This window comes from Lemur catta, chromosome 3 (assembly GCF_020740605.2).
Source record: "Lemur catta isolate mLemCat1 chromosome 3, mLemCat1.pri, whole genome shotgun sequence".
In the NCBI taxonomy this organism is placed as follows: domain Eukaryota; kingdom Metazoa; phylum Chordata; class Mammalia; order Primates; family Lemuridae; genus Lemur; species Lemur catta.
Genome location: NC_059130.1, coordinates 14,569,581 through 14,590,678, shown reverse-complemented (window position 1 = coordinate 14,590,678; position 21,098 = coordinate 14,569,581). Strand labels below are relative to the sequence as shown.

The 21,098-nt window shown below is 49.5% G+C and overlaps 1 protein-coding gene across 1 annotated transcript; it reads right to left on the bottom strand.

Annotated features, from left to right (window-relative positions):
• Positions 1–480: 480 nt before the first annotated feature.
• STRIP1 (striatin interacting protein 1) lies at positions 481–19,211 on the bottom strand. The gene is made up of 21 exons (XM_045546747.1): positions 18,888–19,211; positions 16,351–16,420; positions 15,538–15,612; positions 14,992–15,126; positions 14,771–14,891; positions 13,923–13,991; positions 12,407–12,513; positions 12,169–12,296; positions 10,827–11,009; positions 10,263–10,480; positions 8,970–9,035; positions 8,797–8,860; positions 7,650–7,721; positions 7,132–7,206; positions 6,860–6,957; positions 5,524–5,650; positions 5,213–5,313; positions 4,370–4,436; positions 3,749–3,853; positions 2,580–2,784; positions 481–1,440 (listed from the first exon to the last, which is right to left on the bottom strand). The coding sequence occupies exons 1-21, from the start codon at positions 19,158–19,160 to the stop codon at positions 1,193–1,195; spliced, it is 2,607 nt and encodes an 868-aa protein (XP_045402703.1). The 5' UTR covers positions 19,161–19,211; the 3' UTR covers positions 481–1,192.
• Positions 19,212–21,098: the final 1,887 nt, after the last annotated feature.

Here is a 21,098-nt window from a genome sequence, read left to right as displayed (position 1 = left end):
CCTCCAGCGCTCTCCTTCCCACTGCGAACCCGACTCCTGATGGTCTGCTTCCCAGGCTCTGAGCACGTAAGTTTCTTCTCCATTCCAACCACCTGCCCCAGGGAGGGCCTGGAGCAGTTATCTCCCCTTTAACCGAGCCCCTCCCCTCCCTGGCAGTGACACTGGTTTGGCTGAGACCAGCTGAGGAATGTGATCCAGAGAAATGTGGGGCTCCTACTGAAATTACATCAAACCCAGGGGTGCAGGATAACTTGTCACTCCAGCAGTCAGCACCCTGGAGCTGGGCTGGAGCAATCCCAGATTAATGTGTGGAGATAACACTTTGGATAAGTACCAACTCCCCCTCCTCTTCCCCCTTAGATAGGAAAGGCAGGCAGTTGGGCGAGAACAAGTGGATGACCTATCAATGCTGGCTGGAAAAGCCACTTTCCAGACCTGGAGGAGATAGAGCCATATTTCCTACAGACAAGGCAATGGGGATGGTTTTTGCTCCTTTTAATGTAAACAGAATACACAAACACATTAAAAATCCCCACATGACACAAGAGAATACACACAGATTTACATACAGATATTTACAGGCCCTTGCAAACCAAGCGGAAAAATGGCACCTCTGGTAAGGGAAGCTTCTCTTCCTACCTCAACCCCGTCTAAAACCAAAGTGCTGAGGCAACTGCAGAAGCCTCTGCAATTACTTCTGGATAAAACTTAGCAGGAGGCTGGAATGACATCAGAAAATCCCCAGAGCAAAACCAAGATGCTGACTTTCTGGCCCTGGCCCTAATCCTAAGCCCTTGTCCTCTGTAAGCTGACAAGCCAAGAATTTGTACGTCAAGAGGAGTCAGCATGACCCCTGAGATTCAGATGCAATACGGGGTTCCCAGCCCATCCCAGTTTTTCCCAGCCTTGAGCTGATTGTGAAATGAGCTGCAACCAACCACATCCAAGAGAGGAGAATGGGGCGAGTGAAGGGAGAGTGGATCCCAAGCAGAGAATGACTACTCCTGAGCAGGACGCTGGGAACCAAGGAGAGAGGCCAAGCTGGCCCCACCCACAAGCCCAGGGCTGGCTGTGGAGGACACCGTGGGGCTGTGCTGCCACCTGGAGGGAGATGGAAGCACTGCAGCAATGGACCAGGACAGTCCTGCAGGTACCTGGAGATCACTCAGCTGTTTCAGTCCCCTGCCCAGCCTCACTGTAGCAGCTCTTCCCAGGAAATGGGCTTGGAGAAGACCTCCCTTTCTAACCAGAGGTCATAGTTCATCTGGAAGTCCTCAGGGAGGTCCACCCGCTGGCCCAGCACACTCTGCAGGCAGTTATCCACCGGCATGAAGTCGGGGTTGCTGTGGGCCCGGTCGTAGCGCCGAGCATTGAAGCGTTCGATGTTTGCACGGAGGGCACACTCTTCTGCCTGGAAGTCCCAAGGCCGGGCATCAAGATCTGAGACAAAGAAGAAAGAACATGGTTAGAAGCCAAGCCCTGTTGCTTGGGTTCACTGCAGCTCAGGGGCCAGGCCAGCCAAGGCCTCCAAGCTAATCCTCAGGAAGACTAATAGGAATTCTTTCCTAGACAAAAAGGAGAGTCAAGCACAAGGAGAAAAGCCAGATGTACTGAGAAAAAGGCTTACACTGCAGAGATTATGTAGACACAGAGAGGGAGAGCCGCATGTATGATACGCTTTTCTAAAAGTGACATTCTCCCTGGCTCTTTGGGGTCAAAGGCAGGAACCTGGAGATTCCCTCATTTGCTCATTCTCTCTCAATTCCCTGACCAGGTGCCACGTGCCACCTTGGGCCTGCATGGATTCATCGGGCACTGGGAGTGCGGACACAGTCCTCCAGCCACGGTGCTACATGCCCGGAACTGTAACGGTGCAGCAACACGCAGACACAGAATCGCGGGGTGGGCAGCAGAGAGGCCCAGATGTGGGCAGTGACATGGCTAGGGATCAGGGACTAAGTCCTCCTGTGCCCAGGACCCTGGGTATGATGGAGGCTGGGGTGGCAGCAGGTAATAGGCTATAAAGGAAGCTGGGTCAGAGTACAGAGGGAGAGAAGGAAGGAACATGGGTGGGTCTCACATGGCTTGCTTAAGAGTTTGACTCTAATTCTAAGGACAATAAGAAGCTAATGAAGGATTTACTCAGGGAAGTAACATCTCAGGATCTGTGTATTGAAAAGATCACGAGGGCAAAGTTTGAGACACTGATGGAGGAGGAAAAGCTGGAGGCAGGGAAGCCAGTCAGCAGCTCCAAGAATTTAAGTGACCAGAACTAAGACAGCTGTGGTGGAGATGAAAAGAGGGGACAGAGTCTTGTGACAATTTCTAGAAAAGGAATGACCTAGAGGGGAGGGACAGGGAGAAATGGGGCATAACCACAGATGCCAAGCCTGGGTAGCTTCTCGAAGTCTTTCCTAGAGCACCCTTCCTGACACTGCAAAAGCAGGAGCTGGGTTCCTTCCTGTCCCTCAGGGGAAGCTCGGGGCAGAGAAGACCCTGAGGTATTATGGGCAGGGAGTGAAAGGTGTCACCTTTCCCCATAGCCCCCCACCCCAATCCTGCTTCACGTAAAGCCTCACCATTGCCGTACGCCCAGTCGTCGTTCAGCCGATGCCGCACCTTCTGGTAGATGGCAGACATCGTCTTCATGTTGCTCTTCCGCCACTGCCGCCCCAAGTACTTGGTCTGCACCTTGAGCAGCTTCAGCACGTAGAGCTGCATCATGGCTTGTTTCACCTTCAGGGCCCGCTTCAAGATGGGTGCCGACTTGAACACCACCAGCATCTGGGAAGGGCACAAGAGCAGCCCAAGTTGAGGGCAGAAATATGTGCACACACCATCATGCTGCTGCTTAACCCTTGGGGTTATGTGCAGGGTGACAAACTATCCCAGTGTCCCTTGGACTGACTGAAGGGTCTCCTGGTATGTGGGACTTTAAGTGCTAAAACCAGGAGAGTTTCCAGGCAAACTATTGGTCACCCTAACTATGAGTCAGTTTGGAATCTGAAGAAAGCTATGAATTTCTTCACCAGAAACTCCTATGTGCACATGCACATAATTTCAAAGGATTCATGGACCTCCCCACCCCAAAGGCATCTGCAGACACAGGGTTAAGGAAGACTTTCAGAACCCTGGTCATATTACCAATCAAGATTGAGATGAAACAAAAAAAACTCTCCTATTAGCATGGATTTGCTTCAGTGCCTGGCTGAACCTCTTGTAGTTTCCAGTTTAACTTATCAAGGATACCAGGAATCAGCCCTTAAAACAGCAGTCCCCAACCTTTTTGGCACCAGGGACTGGTTTCATGGAAGACAGTTTTTCCACCAAAGCGGAGAGGCAGAGCTCAGGCAGTGGTGGGAGCAATGGGGAAGGGAGCAGCTATACATACAGATGGAGCTTTGCTCAATCACTGCCGCTCACCTCCTGCTGTGTACCGCGGGGGGTGGGGGGGGGCACCCCGCCCCAAGTTTCATGGAAGACAATATTTCCACGGATGGGAGTGTGGCAGAGCTCTGCGGCCCAGTACCTTAGGTCACAGAACAGTACCAGTCTGCAGCCCAGGGGTTGGGGACTGTAGCCTTAAAACACAAGGATGTGGCTACAACAAAGTTAAGTGGAGGATACAGCTGCAGCGGTGGGCCGTACCCTGGGGACTCCCTGCTCCCAGTATGAAGGAGGGTAGGGGGCATGAAACTCTTCTTTAAGCTCCAAGTTCCATCCATGCCTGCTGACTGCACTGACTCACCATCGTCCTCGAATGCTTCCATTTTGTCAGCTTGTTCAAGATCCGAAGCAGATTGATACAAGAAAAGAGGTTCCTCCAACAAAACTGGTTATTGTCACCTGCTTCCTGCAAGGTAAACCCAGGAATCATCATAACCCTCACAGCTGCAAGGTGTTCCGCAGTTTCCAAAAGGCCTTTCCAGATACAACCTTAGGACAGCCAGGTCTCGTTGCCTCTACCAGGAACCCCCTGCTCTCGGAGCAGCCCAGGGGTGGACTCTATCCTAGATGTTGGCGGGGAATTGGGGGATGGGGTCTCCCTAGACTTTTCCTGAAGGAAACATGGACCATGATACTGGGGGCTGTGGCCTTAGGCTGCCCCAGAGCTGTGACCGCAGAGTCCAGTGTGGGGAGAAGGAAATAACTCTACTAGGTGAACCCTGACTGATCCCTACATCCAAATCTCTCTGCTCTGCAAGGTCCCTCCCCCCGCCCTTCTATGCACTTACAGTGCTTTAAAAGCCAGGCACTCAACAGTGACCTCACCTGCGGAGGACACCTCCATTCCTGTGTTGGGGGAGGCAGGCTCTCCACCCACTTACCCCACACCAAAGGGACAGCTGGGGAGAGCCCAGCCACTCACCAGACTCTCTGCAGTCAGCTCTGGCAGCTCATGCACCACACAGTGAGGGTAATCCAGGACAGAAATGCTGCAGAGGGCAAGAGAATCCAGGCACCCACCATGAGTAAAGGCCTGGGGGCTGGCAGAGCAGCCGTGACCAAGTTGGTTCCTGGCTCCCCTCCCTCACTTGGAGCAGAAGCAGGAATCCACCTGGTCTGCCTCACTCCAGCTTCCCCAGCTATAAGGTGAGGAATTATCTGCTATAGAACTTGTAAGGTCCTCCTATAGCCAAAGACAAGTCTGTAATCTCATAAGGGGTAGAGACCCCACTGCCGCTTTCCCCATGGCAATGAACCTGGGGCTGGGGAGAAGACTGCTCAAGGCAACTACTTTATGCCAAGCCCTGCTCGAGACGGTGTCTGGCTGGCTGCTCCCCTATCACCCTGATGGGCAGGCACTGTCAAGTACTGCTGGCACCAGGCAGGGGCCGGGGCGGGGGTAAGATCAGCAGATAAGGCAACACAGCGCACGTGGCCAAGCTCCTTGGAGAGCAGGTGGCCTGTATTCTCCTCAAAAACAGAAAAAAAGTGCAGAAGGGACAGCGAGGACAGTACTAGAGCCCAGGATGAGAACCCTCCCGCCCAGGCATACACTGAGTCACCTGTCCCTAGACTAAGATTTGACACACTGGGTTCTCTACGGACAAGGACCTTGTCCCATTCAGCTTTGTGTCCTGATGCCTGGCAGAGTGCTGGCTTGTAGGTGCTGGGAAAATGTTAGCAGAATGGACTTAGTGGGAGAGACCAGCTGGGAGCCCTGCTGGCTGTCTGCACCCACCCCTTCCTGGTCCTTGGCCCTCATCACCTGTTCTTGGCAGTGATGTAGGACATGATGTTTTGATTGAAGAACTTTAGGATCAAAGGGATGCAGTTGGCAAACACCAGATGCTGGGCCATGTATTCAAACTGAAACCAACAGAAAAAAATAAGCGTGCCCCTTGGGAAATTGCTCTCTTTCCTCCAGTGACAAAAGGCCTTGGTTGGAGGACCACATTTTAGAACATTCATGCAGAAGTCAAGCAAGGTCGAAGGCCAAGGCTCCTGTTCTTGCAGACTGGAGGGCAGCACTGCCTGAGGCCCCAGCCCAGAGGACAGGAGGGAAGGCCCTACAGGTACCTGGTAGACATGGTTCAACTTAAAGTGCTTGAGCAGCAGCAGCAGGACAGCAGAAATGGCCTTAACAATGACCTCTTTGTGGCGGTTCACATCCACCCCCAGCTTCATGCTCTGCAACACTGTGGTGCTAGAAACACAATTGCTCAGGTGAGCCACCAGCATGTGCAGCACCTCTTTTCTCGGCTTCACAGCGGAGACTGATTCTTGAGTCTCTTTAAGCAAAGGCTCCCCCTTCATTACCCACCCCCCGGACTTCTCAGAGGTCAGGCCCAGGGCTCTACCTAACAACCTCCTAAGCAATCTAGCTCAGCAAAATTTCTTCCCCATGATGCCCCCAATATATTCTTTCTCTGCTTTGCCTCCAAAAACAAACTTCTTTCCAAGATCTCCCCCAAGCTTCTGCCACCATATTAACTTGAGTTCCCCAAAGTGTGCTCTGTGGAATACCAGTATATTGAAAAATTTCATATTTGGGGAAAACAGAGATTTAAAGTCAGATAAATTGAGGAAGCTCCAAATTACACCAGTTTCTTAATTCAGGACTTCTCACTTAGTAAATCTTTCTAAGAGGAAATATAATATTTGACTCTGGAACCCTTTTTCCAAAGACTATCATGATGGCCTAGTGTTCTATGACCTTCCCTTTGGTATCAGCTAATTCCTACCTCCTCCCTCACCTGGGAGCTGGCCACACTCCAGGGCCACAGCCACCCAGGAGCTGGGCTCAGGGCCAGGTGACACTGGCAGGGAGGCAGGAGATCAGGTCATGGCCTGGGTTCTTCTCAAAGCAGAACACGCTCTCAGTCTGTACACTCACCTCAGACAGATGAGGTCAAGGCCCAGGGAGGAAGAACCCCTAAGGATTTCACTCTATCACCTTGAGACACTCACCAGTATTCTGTCTGCCAGTTCACTGGCAAACAGGAAAGACTTCACACCCGGCTCAGGCTCAGCTGTTGCTGGCAAACTGCCTAGAAGTTAAAGCTATGGGTCCTGGGTATTCCAATCAGGCAGTTTTAGAGGGAGGGTTTTGGGAAATGTCTAATGCAGCCCCATGTATTTTACAGAGGAGGAAATGACATTCCCTAATTCACTGAAGAGTTTACCCAGTGGCAGAGTCTACACTAGAATCCAGGCCAACGGATCAAGCCATCTCCCTAACAAGTAAAACTATTTAATCCAGAACAGTGTACTTTTTCTGAGTCAAAAACACCCCAAACCTAACCAGCAGAGAAGCTGCACCAACAAAAGAAACCAACCTAACAAAAGGAGAACATCTGTCCTTCCCCTTCTATCCTCTGCCTCAGACCTGTTCCATTCACAGAATGATACTCACGGCATCTCCTCAGGCAGGACGTCCGCCAGGATGTTGATTGAGTCTGTTTTGGCTTTTGAGGTGGGAGCTGCAGCCAGCAGGATCTTCAGGAGGGCAATCTGGGAAGAGCAGACCATTCAGACACAGGTTTGAGCGGGCCCAGGGCCATAGTCAAGCCCTGAGAGGCACCCTCCATAGGTGCTCAGGTGGCAGGAGGGGGTGAAGGAGGCAGGCAGGGTCTACTCTCAAGGCCAGTGCAGTGGGGAGGGGATCCCACGGCAGGTACCACTCACCATATACTGAGGCAGGCTGGGGAGCAAGCCTTGGTAGAGGGTTTCTGCAGGGACTTGCTCGACTTCTTCTTCTCCCTTTTAACACAATAGGTCCAGACTGTAATCTCCTGAGCCAGCTGGCTAGCTGGCTGGAGGAGAATCTATAGATATCGATGTAAACAATGACAGCAAAGCCTGAACACATACACTGTGCCAGGCATTTTACTTGTAATAACTCAGTTAACCCTTATCACAACCCTATAAACAAGGTAGTATTATTCCCAGTTTACAGGCAAGGAAAAAAGCAGAGATAGATCCAGTAACTTGCCTAAGCTGCCGCCCACAAAGTGGTGGCGCTGGGATTCAGAGGCAGGAGCCTGGCTCGGAGTCTGGGTTCTTAACCCCGCACTAGGTACGTGCCACCCTCTGCACTGGGAGTTCTCTGAGGGCAGGGCCGGGGGCAGCTCTGTGGTCCAGGCCCAGCACAAGGCCTGGGAACAGCTGAGGATCCTGTGAGCTGAAGAAGACCTCCAACTCACCCCTGAGAGAGGAGAGCGCAGGTATTCCTCTTCCATCTGCGCCTGCACCTCTGCAATCGATGTGTACTTGTGCTGGAGAGAGAGATGGGAAGGGAAAACATCCCTCATTTTCTGGCCAAACTTCCTACACCCTAGCAAAGACCCCATGCATTTTTCTTCAAACACGATCTTCTGAAAGAGGGTTATCACAAAGAACCCTAACTAAAATCCAAAACCCAAAATATTTTTCTAAGTGGGCACCTACCTCTTACAATCAGGGCAAAAAGCCCACAGTAGATTAGAAAAAGGCAAATTAAAGGAGAAAAAGAAGTTTTCAGATAGCTACAGTGACAGGAAGAAAGCTATTAATAGCAAAATCAAGTATTCAAAAAGCCTAGCTGCACAGAGATCACTTAGTACTACAAATTCCAAAAACATATTTCGAAAACATATAAACAGTTAAGACTCCAGATGTGCTGCCAGGGGAAACACCTCTTCCCCACTCTTGATGTACCCTCCCATGCAGAGGGGCATGAATTTGCCAAACACTCCTGGTCTCTCCTTGCCCCCTCTGCACACTCACTCCCCTCTCTGATTGGTGGGCACCAGAGGGGAAACAGGACAGTCTTAGTCCAAGCCCTTTCTCTTTTCTCTTAGAATCTGCCTGCCTGCAGAGCACCTATGCTCTCTTCCTCTCCACACCGCTAGGCGTGGCAGGGCCTCCCAGCTCTGCCTAGGGCTAGGTAGGCGAGTCCACCTAATTCTGGCACTATGGTATTAGCACATTACTGTGTTCTTAAGCCTTATTCTCCAATCATTCTATGAATTATAAAGCAGGCACTGCAACCTCCATCTGCCTACTCCTCTATTTCAACTGCCTTAGAACTTGGGCAAGGAAAAGTGAGAGCTATTTATTGGGCTCCTTAAAACTCCAAGAACTATTGGGTAATACAATCTTTAATGACCCTCCAGTCAGTCCCAAACAAAAGCTCAGTGAAAACGAGTAAAACTTAAGAACTGTTTTCGAGGGCAGTCCACAGTCCACCCGTGCCTCCACACCAGGGTCCTGCAGCCAGACAACTGTCTTACAAGGCTTTCCCCTATGGGCTGGTCTCACTTTACTCACTTGGGACCAAACTAGGCCAAAAGCTCACCCAAAGACACTTACCTGTTTCAGAGTCTTGATGCTTTCGTGGATTGGCCTGGGAAGCCCCACCACTGTGTTCGTGTCACTGGAGAATAAAGAAGGCCCTGTGTTGAGCCTAGACGTCAATTTACCTGGGACCTCAAGCACCAAAGGCCAGGAGAGTGAACATCAAAATGAACTCAGATCATACTCACCTGCCTAGAGTGTAACCTATGAATTTGCTACGGCTGGACTCGAGGAACATCTCAATGTCTTTCTCTCTGCCAAAAAAAGAGAGAGAGAGAGAGAGAGACAGAGAGAGAGAGAGAAAGGTTTTTATCAAACATTATTTTAAGGTGTCATGGTTAATAGAAATCTAGAATATCCAGAAACTGTGAAGCCAGGAGAAGAAAAGTCTCCCACAATGGTTTTTCTCTTTGAAGAAAAGAAAAAAATTGAAAAATCTAGAGTATTTTAATGTTCTTTATAATTTTGTTGGATCAATAACCTGCAAATATATTATGTATAACTAGTTCATTCATAAAATTAAGGTGATAACATCAAACTTAAAAGCATACTTTATTCAGATAGTAGTAACAAGTTTGTCAACAGACTTTCTTAAATATTTAAAATTTTTAAACAACTAAAGCTAAAGCTACTGATTTTTCATATAGGTCACATATTCCCGCCCCAAACAACTGGCATACTTTGCATTTCTGATACATTCTATTCACTTCACAGATCAATGAAAACTGAGGCTGCATCTGGATCAAGAAAGTGACTTTCCATATCCTCTCCCATGTTCACCTAATTCTTAAGTTGCTGCCTATCAAACAGATACCATTTATGTATCTCCAGGTATCTTCCCATCCATCGATTCACCGACACATATCTCAAACATCTTAATTATAGTTCTAAAGAAACTTCCTGCCAGGCACAGTGGCTCATGACTGTAATCCCAGCACTTTGGGAGACCAAGGCAGAAAGATCACTTGAGGCCAGGAATTCGAGACCAGCCTGGGCAACACAGTGAGACCTCATCTCTACAAAAAGTAAAAAAAATCAGCCAGGTGTGGTGGCAAGCGCCTGCAGTCCTGTCTACTAAGGAGGCTGAGGTGGGAAGACTGTTTGAGGTCAGGAGTTGGAGGCTGCAGTGAGCTATGATCTCACCACTGCACTCTAGCCTGGAGACAGAGCAAGAAAATACAACCTCAGGATGGATGGGAGTGGGTTCACTTAAGTGCCCTTGTTTTTATTTTTCCCTATCTCCCTTCACTAGCATGTCTAATCAAGAGCCAATTTCAATTACTGACTCAGGAGCCGCATGAGGGCCACTTTGTGTGAAATCCTCAGGTCAGCACAGGGCACTTTAAGAGAGACTTGTCCCAAAGCTAAGGTCAGCCTGGCCCGGCAGAGCGCCTCTCATGGAGATGCAGGCCAGACGCCAGGCCTGAGGTGTGAGGGCTCTAGCTTCAGAAGCCAAGAGTATGCTGAGGTCTGAGACTCACCTGACCTTGGGAGCCCATGGGAGCCCCTTTGGGCAGGTAAGCCTGTCAGTCTGGGGGTGCTGCAGTGGGGGAGGCATCACCTCATCCCGCTCAAGGGGGAATGTCTCCCCCTCCAGACTGTTGTCATCATCATTCTCCTCTTCCTCTTCTCGAGAATCATCAGCCTTGTAGGGGTCCCGCTCATTAAAGGCATCTAAGTTGTCCTGCTTTATCAGAGCCTAAAAACGGGGCAGGGATATGAGACAAGAGCCAGCTGATGAAACAGAAAAGGGAAACGCAGTTACAGTGGACACAGCACAAAAAGGCATTGGGTAGAGAGCCAAGAGCAGTGGAAAAACCAGAGAGGGAGTCAAGACTGGGACCAAATGACAAATCACTTCTTGCTCTAGTCCTCAAAAGTGCCATATGCTGAGTATCCACTATAAACTGGGCCCAACACTGGGGACAAAGTGTCCCTGCTGATCAGAGACAATTTCCAGCAGCCCAACTCCTCCAGGGACCCTGCTGCTGCGAGTGTGCACCTTGAGAGCCTTCAGGAGTCATAGGGACCTCTGTCACCCTCACCTTGTGCTCCCGGCGGCCCCGTTTCTGTTGCTGTTCTATCAAGTCTGAGGCAGATGCTGGGGGAGAGGCAGCCCTCATGTTGCGGATCACTTTGATGCTGTCCTCAGGCAGTGGGGGAAGGCCCAGGATGGTGCGCTTCTCAGCCTTCATGCTCTGCAGCTCCTCAAAGCCACCCAGCGTGCACTGCATCACGGACAGGGGTGCAGAGCCAGGGTTGACGTGTACACAAGGTAAGTCCCTGACCACTGTGTCAGGCTGGAAAGTACCCATGACACCATGACCCACAATAAGAGTAGAAATGCAGGCTGACTGAACCTAATGCACAGATACTTTTAACTCTGCACATATGATACACTCTACAACATAAAAAAGGCAGTGCCTAACCCCCAGTTCCTAGAAAAGATGGTGACACTCATATGCTTCAAAAGTTGTATATGTCAGTCTTTCAAAGTCAAATCAGAAATATATTATTGGTTGCTCAAATTTAGAAGGAAAAAAAAAGCGTCATTTAACCATTTCCCTAGAAGCCAAAACCCCAGGACTACACAGCAATTTTAGGCTGCTTAGTTTCACCATTTCTGAGCAATTCAGCTTTCCTCTCTGGCTTCAGCGAGGCTTTGTGAGGAACCAACAGGATGTCAGGCCAAGATAAAATGTGTCAATGACTCTTAAGGGGCCCTAAACTTACTGGGCCCTGGCTCCACAGAGCCAGTCCATTCTGAAAGGAGGCAGCGTGAGCCCCAGTGACAGCAGCGGTCCAAATTCCAGCTCCACTTTCTCCCCAGGTCGCTCCTCCTGAGCGGAAGGGCTCCTAGCGTGGCCCGGGCCTGGCTGCTGACAGTGCCCAAGCCAAGTGTGCCAGCCTGCCCACCCCGGCATCCATTCCCTCCCTTGCTAGAAACAGTCACGTTTCACACCATACCCTGAGGAAAATGGAGGCTAGCTCAGGATTTGCTCTTGCCTCCTTCAAGTAACATCTAACCAAGGAGCCCCAATTATACCGGCTCTAACTTTGCATCAAATCCCTTTACAAACTGCAGGTTCAGGAGCTGCTCTCGAGAAGCTGCTTGTCGGGGGGAGAGCTGTTCTATGGCTGAGTGAGCAGCTGCCAGGGGCCAGGGAGCCAACAATCTATTCTGACTCAGGCCAAGTCCTCTTTGGCTGCAGTGGGCCCAAAGTGGCACTTTTGTCATCTCCTTTCAGGAGCTTTTTAAATAATTTTTTTTTTTACCAAAGTGGTTATATATTCACGTAATTCAATATTCAAAAGGATATGCAAGCAAAAGTCTCCCTCCTGCCTTGCTGACCTAGCACCTGAGTTCCCCTGCAAGGAAGTGCTCACCAATACTGTCTTCCAGAGCAGCAGGAGAACTTTCTTCATGGGGAAGTGAGGGGCATGGCCACTGCAAAATTTGGTCACCATCCCAAACAGCATGATGGCAAATGGCTCGTTGTTGTACAGCGGGGAGCCTGGAGGCAACACAAAGATATCAGCAACACAGGCAGCAAAAGGACCCCTCCCAGGGCCTCCAGCCTCAGTCTCAAAGTCAGGCCTCTAGAGAGGATCCCCAGGGTCCTACCCAGCTCAGCTCTGAAGGTCTGTCGCATTGTCCTCCACTCAGCCTTGTCCCCCTCACACTCCTGGTGAACAGTCTCTACAATCAGGTACATGATGTTGAGCAGGACCCTGAGGATGAGAGCCAGCTCATGATGGAGTAGGATGGAGGAGCAAGGGAGCACCCTTGGCTTCCAGACCTCCCAGCTAACGTGAGAAAGCCTGTGCACCAACGCCAGCTGAGGGGGCGAAGGCGGTAATGTGGAGAAAACTGCAAAAACAGAGGTGAGAATCTGGGCACCCAGGGAGCACAGGAATGCTTAAGTCTTTCCCCTGGTGCTTCCCTCACTGGCTCATGTTGCTCTGGCTAGGGCCAGAACTCTCTGTTTTGTCTTTCCAGTGTGTAACAAAGTGCTTAGTCACAGCAGGTGCTTAATAAATGGTTACTGGATGAATGACTATGAGTAAGAATGGCCAAAAACGGCCGGGCGCGGTGGCTCACGCCTGTAATCCTAGCACCCTGGAAGGCCGAGGTGGGTGGATCGCTCGAGGTCAGGAGTTCGAGACCAGCCTGAGCAAGAGCAAGACCCCGTCTCTACTAAAAATAGAAAGAAATTATCTGGCCAACTAAAATATCTATAGAAAAAATTAGCCGGGCATGGTGGCGCATGCCTGTAGTCCCCGCTACTCGGGAGGCTGAGGCAGTAGGATCGCTTAAGCCCAGGAGTTTGAGGTTGCTGTGAGCTAGGCTGACGCCACGGCACTCACTCTAGCCAGGGTAACAAAGTGACACTCTGTCTCAAAAAAAAAAAAAAAAAAAAAAAAAAAAAAGAATGGCCAAAAGCATTTACTGCTCTAAACCTCCTAGTAAGAAAAACACACAGGGGCAGCAGTAGGCTGTGGGGGTCAGAGCAGAAGGGAGTCACAGTGAGAACAAGGACAGTGCTACAGTGGAAACAGAAGTCACAAGTTACAGTGATGGACTGGAAACAAGCAGCCAGGAGGTGACATTCAGAGACCCTAACTATACTAGGGGACATTACAAACACCCAATCTGAAAAACTTCCAAATTCATAAAGAGAGACAGATTCCGACTCTCAAAAATGAAAAGGTGGTCTTGTTTAGCAGTTGCTAATACTTCCTGTGCAGCCACGGAACATTATGAAGTGGTCAGGACTCACCAAATGTGGATGAAGAGATTAGGCTGTGTGCATAAGAAGGTGGGAGTCCAAGGAGCAACATTATGCATTTCATCCAAATAAAAAAAAATATCCCACACCCAAGTTCCTTGCAGTAGTATGGGCAGGAGGCCCACATGTAACTGTCCCTCTAGGAAGCGGGTTCTGGACTGCCCAGAACCCCACCTAGGTAGAGCCCTCAGCAGTGCCTACTGATCACTCACACTGAGCCCTCATACCTCCTGGTTAATGTGTACAGAGGAACGCACACACAGCAAGGAAACCCAAAGACACCCCCAATGCCCAGCTCTGACCTCATCTCTGACTAAAGCTTAGGGAGCCCAGGCTTGCTGCTTGCCTCACCTCAGGTCTGTGCTGTCAGCCAGGGAGATGGCAGGCTTCCTCACAGCACTGCTGCAGGCTGCACTGTTGCTGCAGGAGAGATTTATGAGTCAGCACCTTCACCTACGAAGGAAGGTAAATGATGCCCCTGACAAGTACTGCCCCATGGGGGAATAGACGCCATGATATGTGCTTAGACTGCACAAGTGGTTATAGGAAACAGTGGTTAAGAACTCAGGCCCTGGACCAGACTGCGAAGGTTTAAATCCTGGCACTAACTGTGCCTCAGTTTCCTCATCTGTAAAATGGGTACAGTAATAGTACCTATGTCATTAATATGAATTAGTATATGTAGTATCCTTAGAACAATGACTGAGGCACGTAAGCACTCAGTGAATATTCTGAGCTCTTATTACTGATGGTGTTATCCTTAGATGAGCAGCAGCTGACCCGTCCATCAGACAAAAGACAAACGTAACACAGGCTAGGGCAGGCATTGGTTGAGTTCATGTGTCTGACTTGTGCCTGGCCTCCTGCCGAAGGGAAGACTGCAGGGCATACATAGCGGAGTCTGCAGGTTCAAAAGGGAGTTCAAAATGAGAAGCCTCCTTCAGGACCTTACCCTGTCTGGGTAAAGCTCTGGTGTTAGGCAGCTGCAGCGACCTGTCACTGGTCTCCATTAGTCCTCAAGGTACAGGGGAGCAACTCCCTCATTATTCAATTCAAGTGGTCAGAACAGAGACTAGGACCAGACCCTCAGCCCCATGTGGCCCGTTTAACCCTCTCAAAGCCAGTTAGTTCTACAATCCTCTGTCCTCCTTTCCATCCCTGCCTCCCTTCCCTACTCACGCCCACGAAGAAGTGCTCACTCTATTTCCATGTTCAGAAGCTCCACTAAAGCATTGAACGTGCCCACCTCCAGGAGCAGAAAGATGTTGTAGCGCATCCAGGACTGCACCTCTGCCTCCGAGCTGCACTCCCCAAAGGTGCCTGCAAACACAAGGCACAGCTCACCAACCCCTCCCCACATCTGGCTGGGCAATATCACTGGCAGAGGTGCCAGGGATCCCTGGGGAGGTCCACTCAGTACCTTGGGCAACATAGAGAATTGCTCGAGCCACCTTGAGTCGCTTCTCCCTGGCAGTGACTTCCAAGCCATCCAGGAGCCTCATGGCATGGGTACGGTGCTGGTTGGTGTCCAACTCAGTCCACTTCTTGTCTGTCACTACAGGGCAAAAACCCAGTTACACCTGAGCCCAGAAAAATCCTCATAACGCAACAGACCCAGTGTTAACCCACCAAATTCAGGACTGCCACAGGACCAGAAAGACAAGTTACTCCCTATGTAAGGGATAAGGTCGTACTGTTGCTCTATGAATTTGATTTCCAAACTGAAACACTGGTATTTGTGGTGCAATTTTAATAACATGAAGCTTCCCCCTCAACCCCAATACTCACATTCTAAAAAGTCTCTACTAAAGTGCCCATAAGCTCACTCTAAATGTCGTATCTGGCCCTGAACAATCACGGTTCAGGCTGCTCCAGGATGACTTAGGCCATTCAGATGCCTAAGAGGAAAGCTGCAGCTCCCGTGATACAGGGTGAAAGAACCAAGAAGTGGGGGAAATCATCTCACCATGAATCCGGAAGTCCTCCTCAAAGCATTTCCGATTCATCAAAAATTCTGGACCTTCTGTGTAGCTGTAAAGCTCTGTCAAGAACAAAGTCTCATCACTGCTAGCTCCATGTCTGCATTCCACACCAGGTCTCACATAACGCAGAGAGGGTAAGGCGTCTGCTTCCACTCCCAGCTCTGTCCCTGAGTCACAGTGACTCCTGGACTGTGCTCTCTAATTACTCAGGGGGTCTTAATGCTCTATGTGCACAATGGAGAGAATGCTGACTGGCCTTGCAGCTGATAACCAGAATGCCAGTGAAGCACACATCTGGGCATTCCAGTCTGATATGCATCCATCCTACCATGCCATGCCATAGCTAACCCCCACCCAGAACACACATCTCTCAAATGGCTGCTACCTCTTGAGTAGGACCTGTACCACGGAGGGTGGAGGAGCAGCTCCCTCCGACCTCATATGAAGTATGAGTGGCAGTGGCAATGAAAGATGTGCACAGATGCAGGCATCCATCATGACCCACTGCTGTAGGAGAGTCCACTGTCAGGGCCACAGTGTGTGGCCAAGAAACATCACTGACTGTCTCACACTGGGATTGGACTGTAGCTAACAGAGCTGACCAGAGACACTTCATGAATGTAAAGCACAACCCAGTTCTCATGCACAAGGCTTGAATCAAATAATTAACCTGTTTTTTTTATGTATCATTAATAGAACTAATTATGGGAAAAAATGAACTCCAAATGTTCATTAATTTTCTTAAAGACCAATGAGGAAAACACTACCCCCAAATAACACCAAGGTGTATGCTTTACCTGACAGCTCTGCAGCCCACTTGTCTGTATCAGCATACTCAAACTCAAGGTCTGGAGACTCAGAATAACCCTGTTGGGAAAAGGAGAAAGCTTTATGAAAAAGATCATTCTGAGTTTTTCCAAAGGAAGAAACACATATGCTTCCAGAGACACTGCTGTGTTCCAAGACACCATTGCCTCTACTTTTTTAATGTTGTATCACAATATCTTGTCTCCTGGGCTGGCTTGGGTCTCCTTATTAAGCCCTCTCAGAGCACCCCATACTCTCCCTTCAGAGCACTTATCATAACTTATATAGGAACATAATCATTTGTTTACTGTCTGCCTCTCCACAAAACTGCATGTTCCTTGAGAGCAGGAACTTTGTCTGTTTGCTCACCAATGATTTCACAATGTCCAGCATAGTATTATTCATGAATAAGCGAATGAATGAATAGTTTATACTGGCAAAAATACCTGTTAAATTAAGGAACACAAAGCTTCTATGTACTTTGTGCAGTGAATGACTGTTCCATGTGATGCTAAGACTCCAGAAGCCTTACTTCTTTCTGGCTAGTGGGCTATCAACAGCTCAGGACAAAATGAGTACTGAAACCGTCAGGCTTCCTGCTCTTGTCTCAAATTTCAGTGAGAACTGACAGTGAAGGCAGTAGTGGAACAGATCGGCCTTCCTCCCATACACAGGAAAGAATATGACAAAGAGAATGTGTTTACTGCTGGGGATAGGTGATTCCTGAGAACACCCCATCTTGGAAGCCTTGCACTGGGAAGACAGAAGAAGCTAGGAAGAAATAGGTAAAGTAGTTAGGCTTAACTACAATCTACTTAGAAACCAAAGGCCACCAACAAAATATCATAACACACCCACAGCTAAGAACTCCTTATTCAGAAATAACACAGTGTATGCTTTCACGAGTTACCGTGCTTCAGTTTCTTCACTCATGAAATGGGGATGACAAAAATCTACCTTGAAGGTTTTTAAAGACTAATCAGAATTAGGTAGCACATAGTGGGCTCTCATCAAATGTCAGCCTCCCTGTCCTCCAGGCATTGATCAGGCTCCCAAACGACTGATTTCAGCCCTGACTAAAGGAAGAGCACAGCATCAGCATCTCTAGGGAAACAGATTTAGACAGGTCTCTCAGCTCAAATGTGCCCATCTGACTGGCTTTTCACTTGTCAAGTCTATGTGAAAATTAAACCACAGAAAGACAAAATGCATCAAAGGTATTTATTTGACCATTCATGGCTACTTAGGAAAATTTTAAACTGTTTTCCGAAAGGATAACTCCTCTCATGATGAAGATGGATTCATCCCCACCACTTTCAGTCAGTTTAGTTACCCCCTCCCTCCTTCCTCTAACATCCCTCTGCACTTTACATCACACTTGAAACATTATTGAGCAGTCATCACTGATGTCCCATCACCCCACCATGCAATGGCTCTGAAAAGGTCGGTTTCTTTGCTTTTTCAAATAATTCACTTCAAGCTCAAATTATGTTTACTTTGGGATTGCCAATTTTTGACATGTTTTACCAGAGGTTTGGGCTTGCCAACAAAAAGCAAAAGTTCTTTAAGGGGAACTGATTTCCCAAGTCTAAAGATAGTATCATTATTCTTTGGTATGAGCTGGTACATTATGCTCAACGAGGAATTCCTCTCATTAGCAAGCGCCTGGCTGCTGATTAGCCTCGGAGACTGCATAGTAAGTGCTCTGGGAACATGCTCAGAAAGCCCTGAAACGCCGCGACGTGTGTATCTTCATTCATGAATTCTGCAAAGGGAGGCAGTGGGAGGAATTCTTTAACTCGGGGTGAGGTGAATAGTCAGCTCCAGACTACGGTGTCTCCGGAACAGAAGGAAGAGAAGGGAATGCTAATCCCTAATCCCTAATGCATATTTAAAATGTACATTTCTGATCTTTAACAATTCAGTACGAGGCGCACTGGGCACACCACCCACCAGGCAGTGTCAATCCATGGCCTGAACCTGCCCTGGCTAAGGTCGGAGGAACTGGGCACGTTTCCCCCTCCTACTGTCAGACCTGGGGCCGCGCAGTACTATTAGCGATAATTAGCTCCTTCCGGCTCCAAGTGCCTTCTGAACCCTTCCCTGCCCACGCGCGCCGTCCACCCCGCGCTGCCGAACCCACAAGCCGGCGTCTGCCTGCCAAGGACCAGAAGCCAAAATGGTTAGAGACTGGGGACAAGCCGCCTGGTCCCCCGGAGCGCACGCAGACCACCGACTCTACACCCCGAACTGGGGCGGGGACGGCTTCCCCTGAGGCGACGCCCACAGCCCGGGCCCCAAGGGAGCAAAGGAGTGGCCACCGGCTCCGGGAGGTTCTCCCGGGCGGGGATCCCAGCTTCACGCCCCTGGCCCCGGGAGCTGCCAGCGTCGCCTCCTGCTCCTTTCGCTGTAAAGCGACAGCTCCCCGGCCTAGTCCTGCCGAACCCTCCAGGAAGCCCAGCTTGTCCCCTAGAGCGGACCCCGCCGCCACCCGCCGGTGGCAGCCTCGCCCCTCGATGCTCCTGACCTCCGAGTCTTTGCGCTGGTTCCGGTTAAACTCTCGGGCTTTCCCCCCGGGCAGAAGGCCCCCGCCCGCCCGCGGCGCCCCGGGTGGGGGCTGCGCGGTTGCCGGCGGCGGAGGTGGCGGCGGCTGCGGCTGTTTGTTGTTCACCATCAGCGGGCCGGGACCGCCGGCTGCCGGCTCCATCTTGGCTGCTCCACACCCCCAGCTCAATTCGCGGACAGTCGCCGGGATGCCACTCTCGCGTGATTTTCTCCAGGAAATTTCTCTGGTCGCCATGTTAAGTGTGGCGGCGAGTGCTAGACGCCATCTTGGCTGCCCAATATCTCGCGAAATTACCTGTCTCTGAAATCCTTCCTTCCCTTCTTGGTCTTTTTAGGTTCCACCCTTCCTTTCAGTTCCCGATTTGGTTGTCATTTTCATCTGTGAGGCTTCCCTTAGCTCTTTCAGTCAGTTTAGTCACGCCCTCCTTCCTCTAACATTGCTTTGTTCTTATCACCTTATAAATGGCTTAGGGGTATAGTAGTGAACAAAATAGACAGGTTCCCAGTCTTCACAGAGTTAACGGTAGTGACAAGTGCTAATCATTCATTCAACAAACATTTTATAAAGGTCGCCTATGCTCCAAGTAGTGGGACACAGTAGGGAACAAGTCGAGTTTCTGCACTCATGATACATAACATAGTGCCTAGTGGGCCAAACAACAAACAAATGTAATACTAGAGAAATAAGTGCTAAAAAAGCGTTAAAGAAAAAATTATTCATGACACTTGTTAAAGACGGTAAGGCAGACGTTATTTGAGGGGGCCCATGGTGATAGGTATAAGGGACCACTCCAACCAGCTATTGCAGTGGGGAAGAGAGATGGGGCGCCACTCCAACTCTAGCAAGGACAAGTGGAGGTTATTACCAAAGAGCAGGGTGAGGGTCAGTGGATGGAAAATTACTAAGAGAAACATCAAGTAGAAGGGGTTTTTGGCTCAAGTGACTTAATAGGATTATTGCTGAAAGCAGGCCACGGTGCTGAAATATCAAGGGTGGTCAGATACCAAGTGGTTTGAATGTGTCCCCCCAATTTCACGTGTGGGAAACTTAATCCCAAATTCCTGTGTTGATGGTATTTGGAGGCAGCGTCTTTGGGAGGTAATTAGTATTAGAGAAGATCATCAGGGTGGGGCCCCTACGATGACACTTTATAGGAAGAGAGATCTGAACTGTTGTTCTTCTTATCTCAGCAGGTGGTGCCCTTTCCTATGTTATGACGAACACAGTAGGAGGGGTCTCACTAGATGCAGCCCCTCCACCTTAGACTTCCCAGCCTCCAGAACTGTAAGAAATAAATTTCTTTTTTTAAAAATAAATGACCCAGTCTTTGGTATTCTGTTATAACAACAGAAAACAGACCATGAGAGCAAGGGTGGGGGATTATTGCTAAACTGATTTAGCAGGATTCTTGCACAAACTGGATTCATCAAGGACAGAGAGGGAAGCCCAAGATCCAGCCTAGTCAGGCAGAAGACTCAGAGGAGCCTGACTTAAGTTATGGTAAAAGGAGAGATACTGTCTGAAAAAGCAAAAAGAAATGTAAGGGATTAGAAGGTGGCAGGGAGTGGAGGGTGAGGGCAAGGCAGGGAGTGTGACTATATTAGTTAGGCTGCCCCACTGAAGGCAGGCCTGAGGGTGCAATTTTGGATGAGTTCTCAACGAAGTAAGGGAGAATCTGCAAAGTTCCAGGGAAGGCACAGGGGTAAAGGGATCAGCCAAGTACAAAGGCCCTGAGGTCAGTATGGCTGGAATTAAGTGAGCCAGGGAAGAATAGTAGTTGATGAGAGCCAGATAATGCAGAGGCCAGAAAAATGCAGGGTCTTTGAGGGAGTGGAAAGGAGTTTGAATTTTATTCTAAATGAAATGGAAAACCATTAGAGTGTGTTAACCAGGCAGATGTCAAGATACGATGTTTGAAAGATCAAGCTGGCTGCTTTTGAAGAATGGATCGGAGAGATACAAGAGTGGATAAGAGTAGACAAGTTAGGAGACAAGTTAGGATGATGCTGGTTGTACCAAGGTGGAGTGTTGGGTTGATATGACATTTCTATATTGTATAGGTAGAGTTGACAGGATTTACTGGTAGGTTGCAATCCTGTTAGCCAGATAGGGGGGAATAAAGGATGAGTCCTAGATTTTTGGCTTGAGCAGCTGGCGCATGGTTGAATTACT

Bases quoted from the DNA above. Each gene is read 5' to 3' on its own strand.
- STRIP1 (XM_045546747.1), bottom strand. From the start codon at position 19,160: ATGGCGACCAGAGAAATTTCCTGGAGAAAATCACGCGAGAGTGGCATC. The intron at 16,421-18,887 runs GTCAGGAGCATC...TTTTCCCAACAG, and splicing joins ACCAGCGCAAAGACTCGGAG to GGTTATTCTGAGTCTCCAGA. The intron at 12,297-12,406 runs GTAGGACCCTGG...TGTTGCCTCCAG, and splicing joins GACCTTCAGAGCTGAGCTGG to GCTCCCCGCTGTACAACAAC.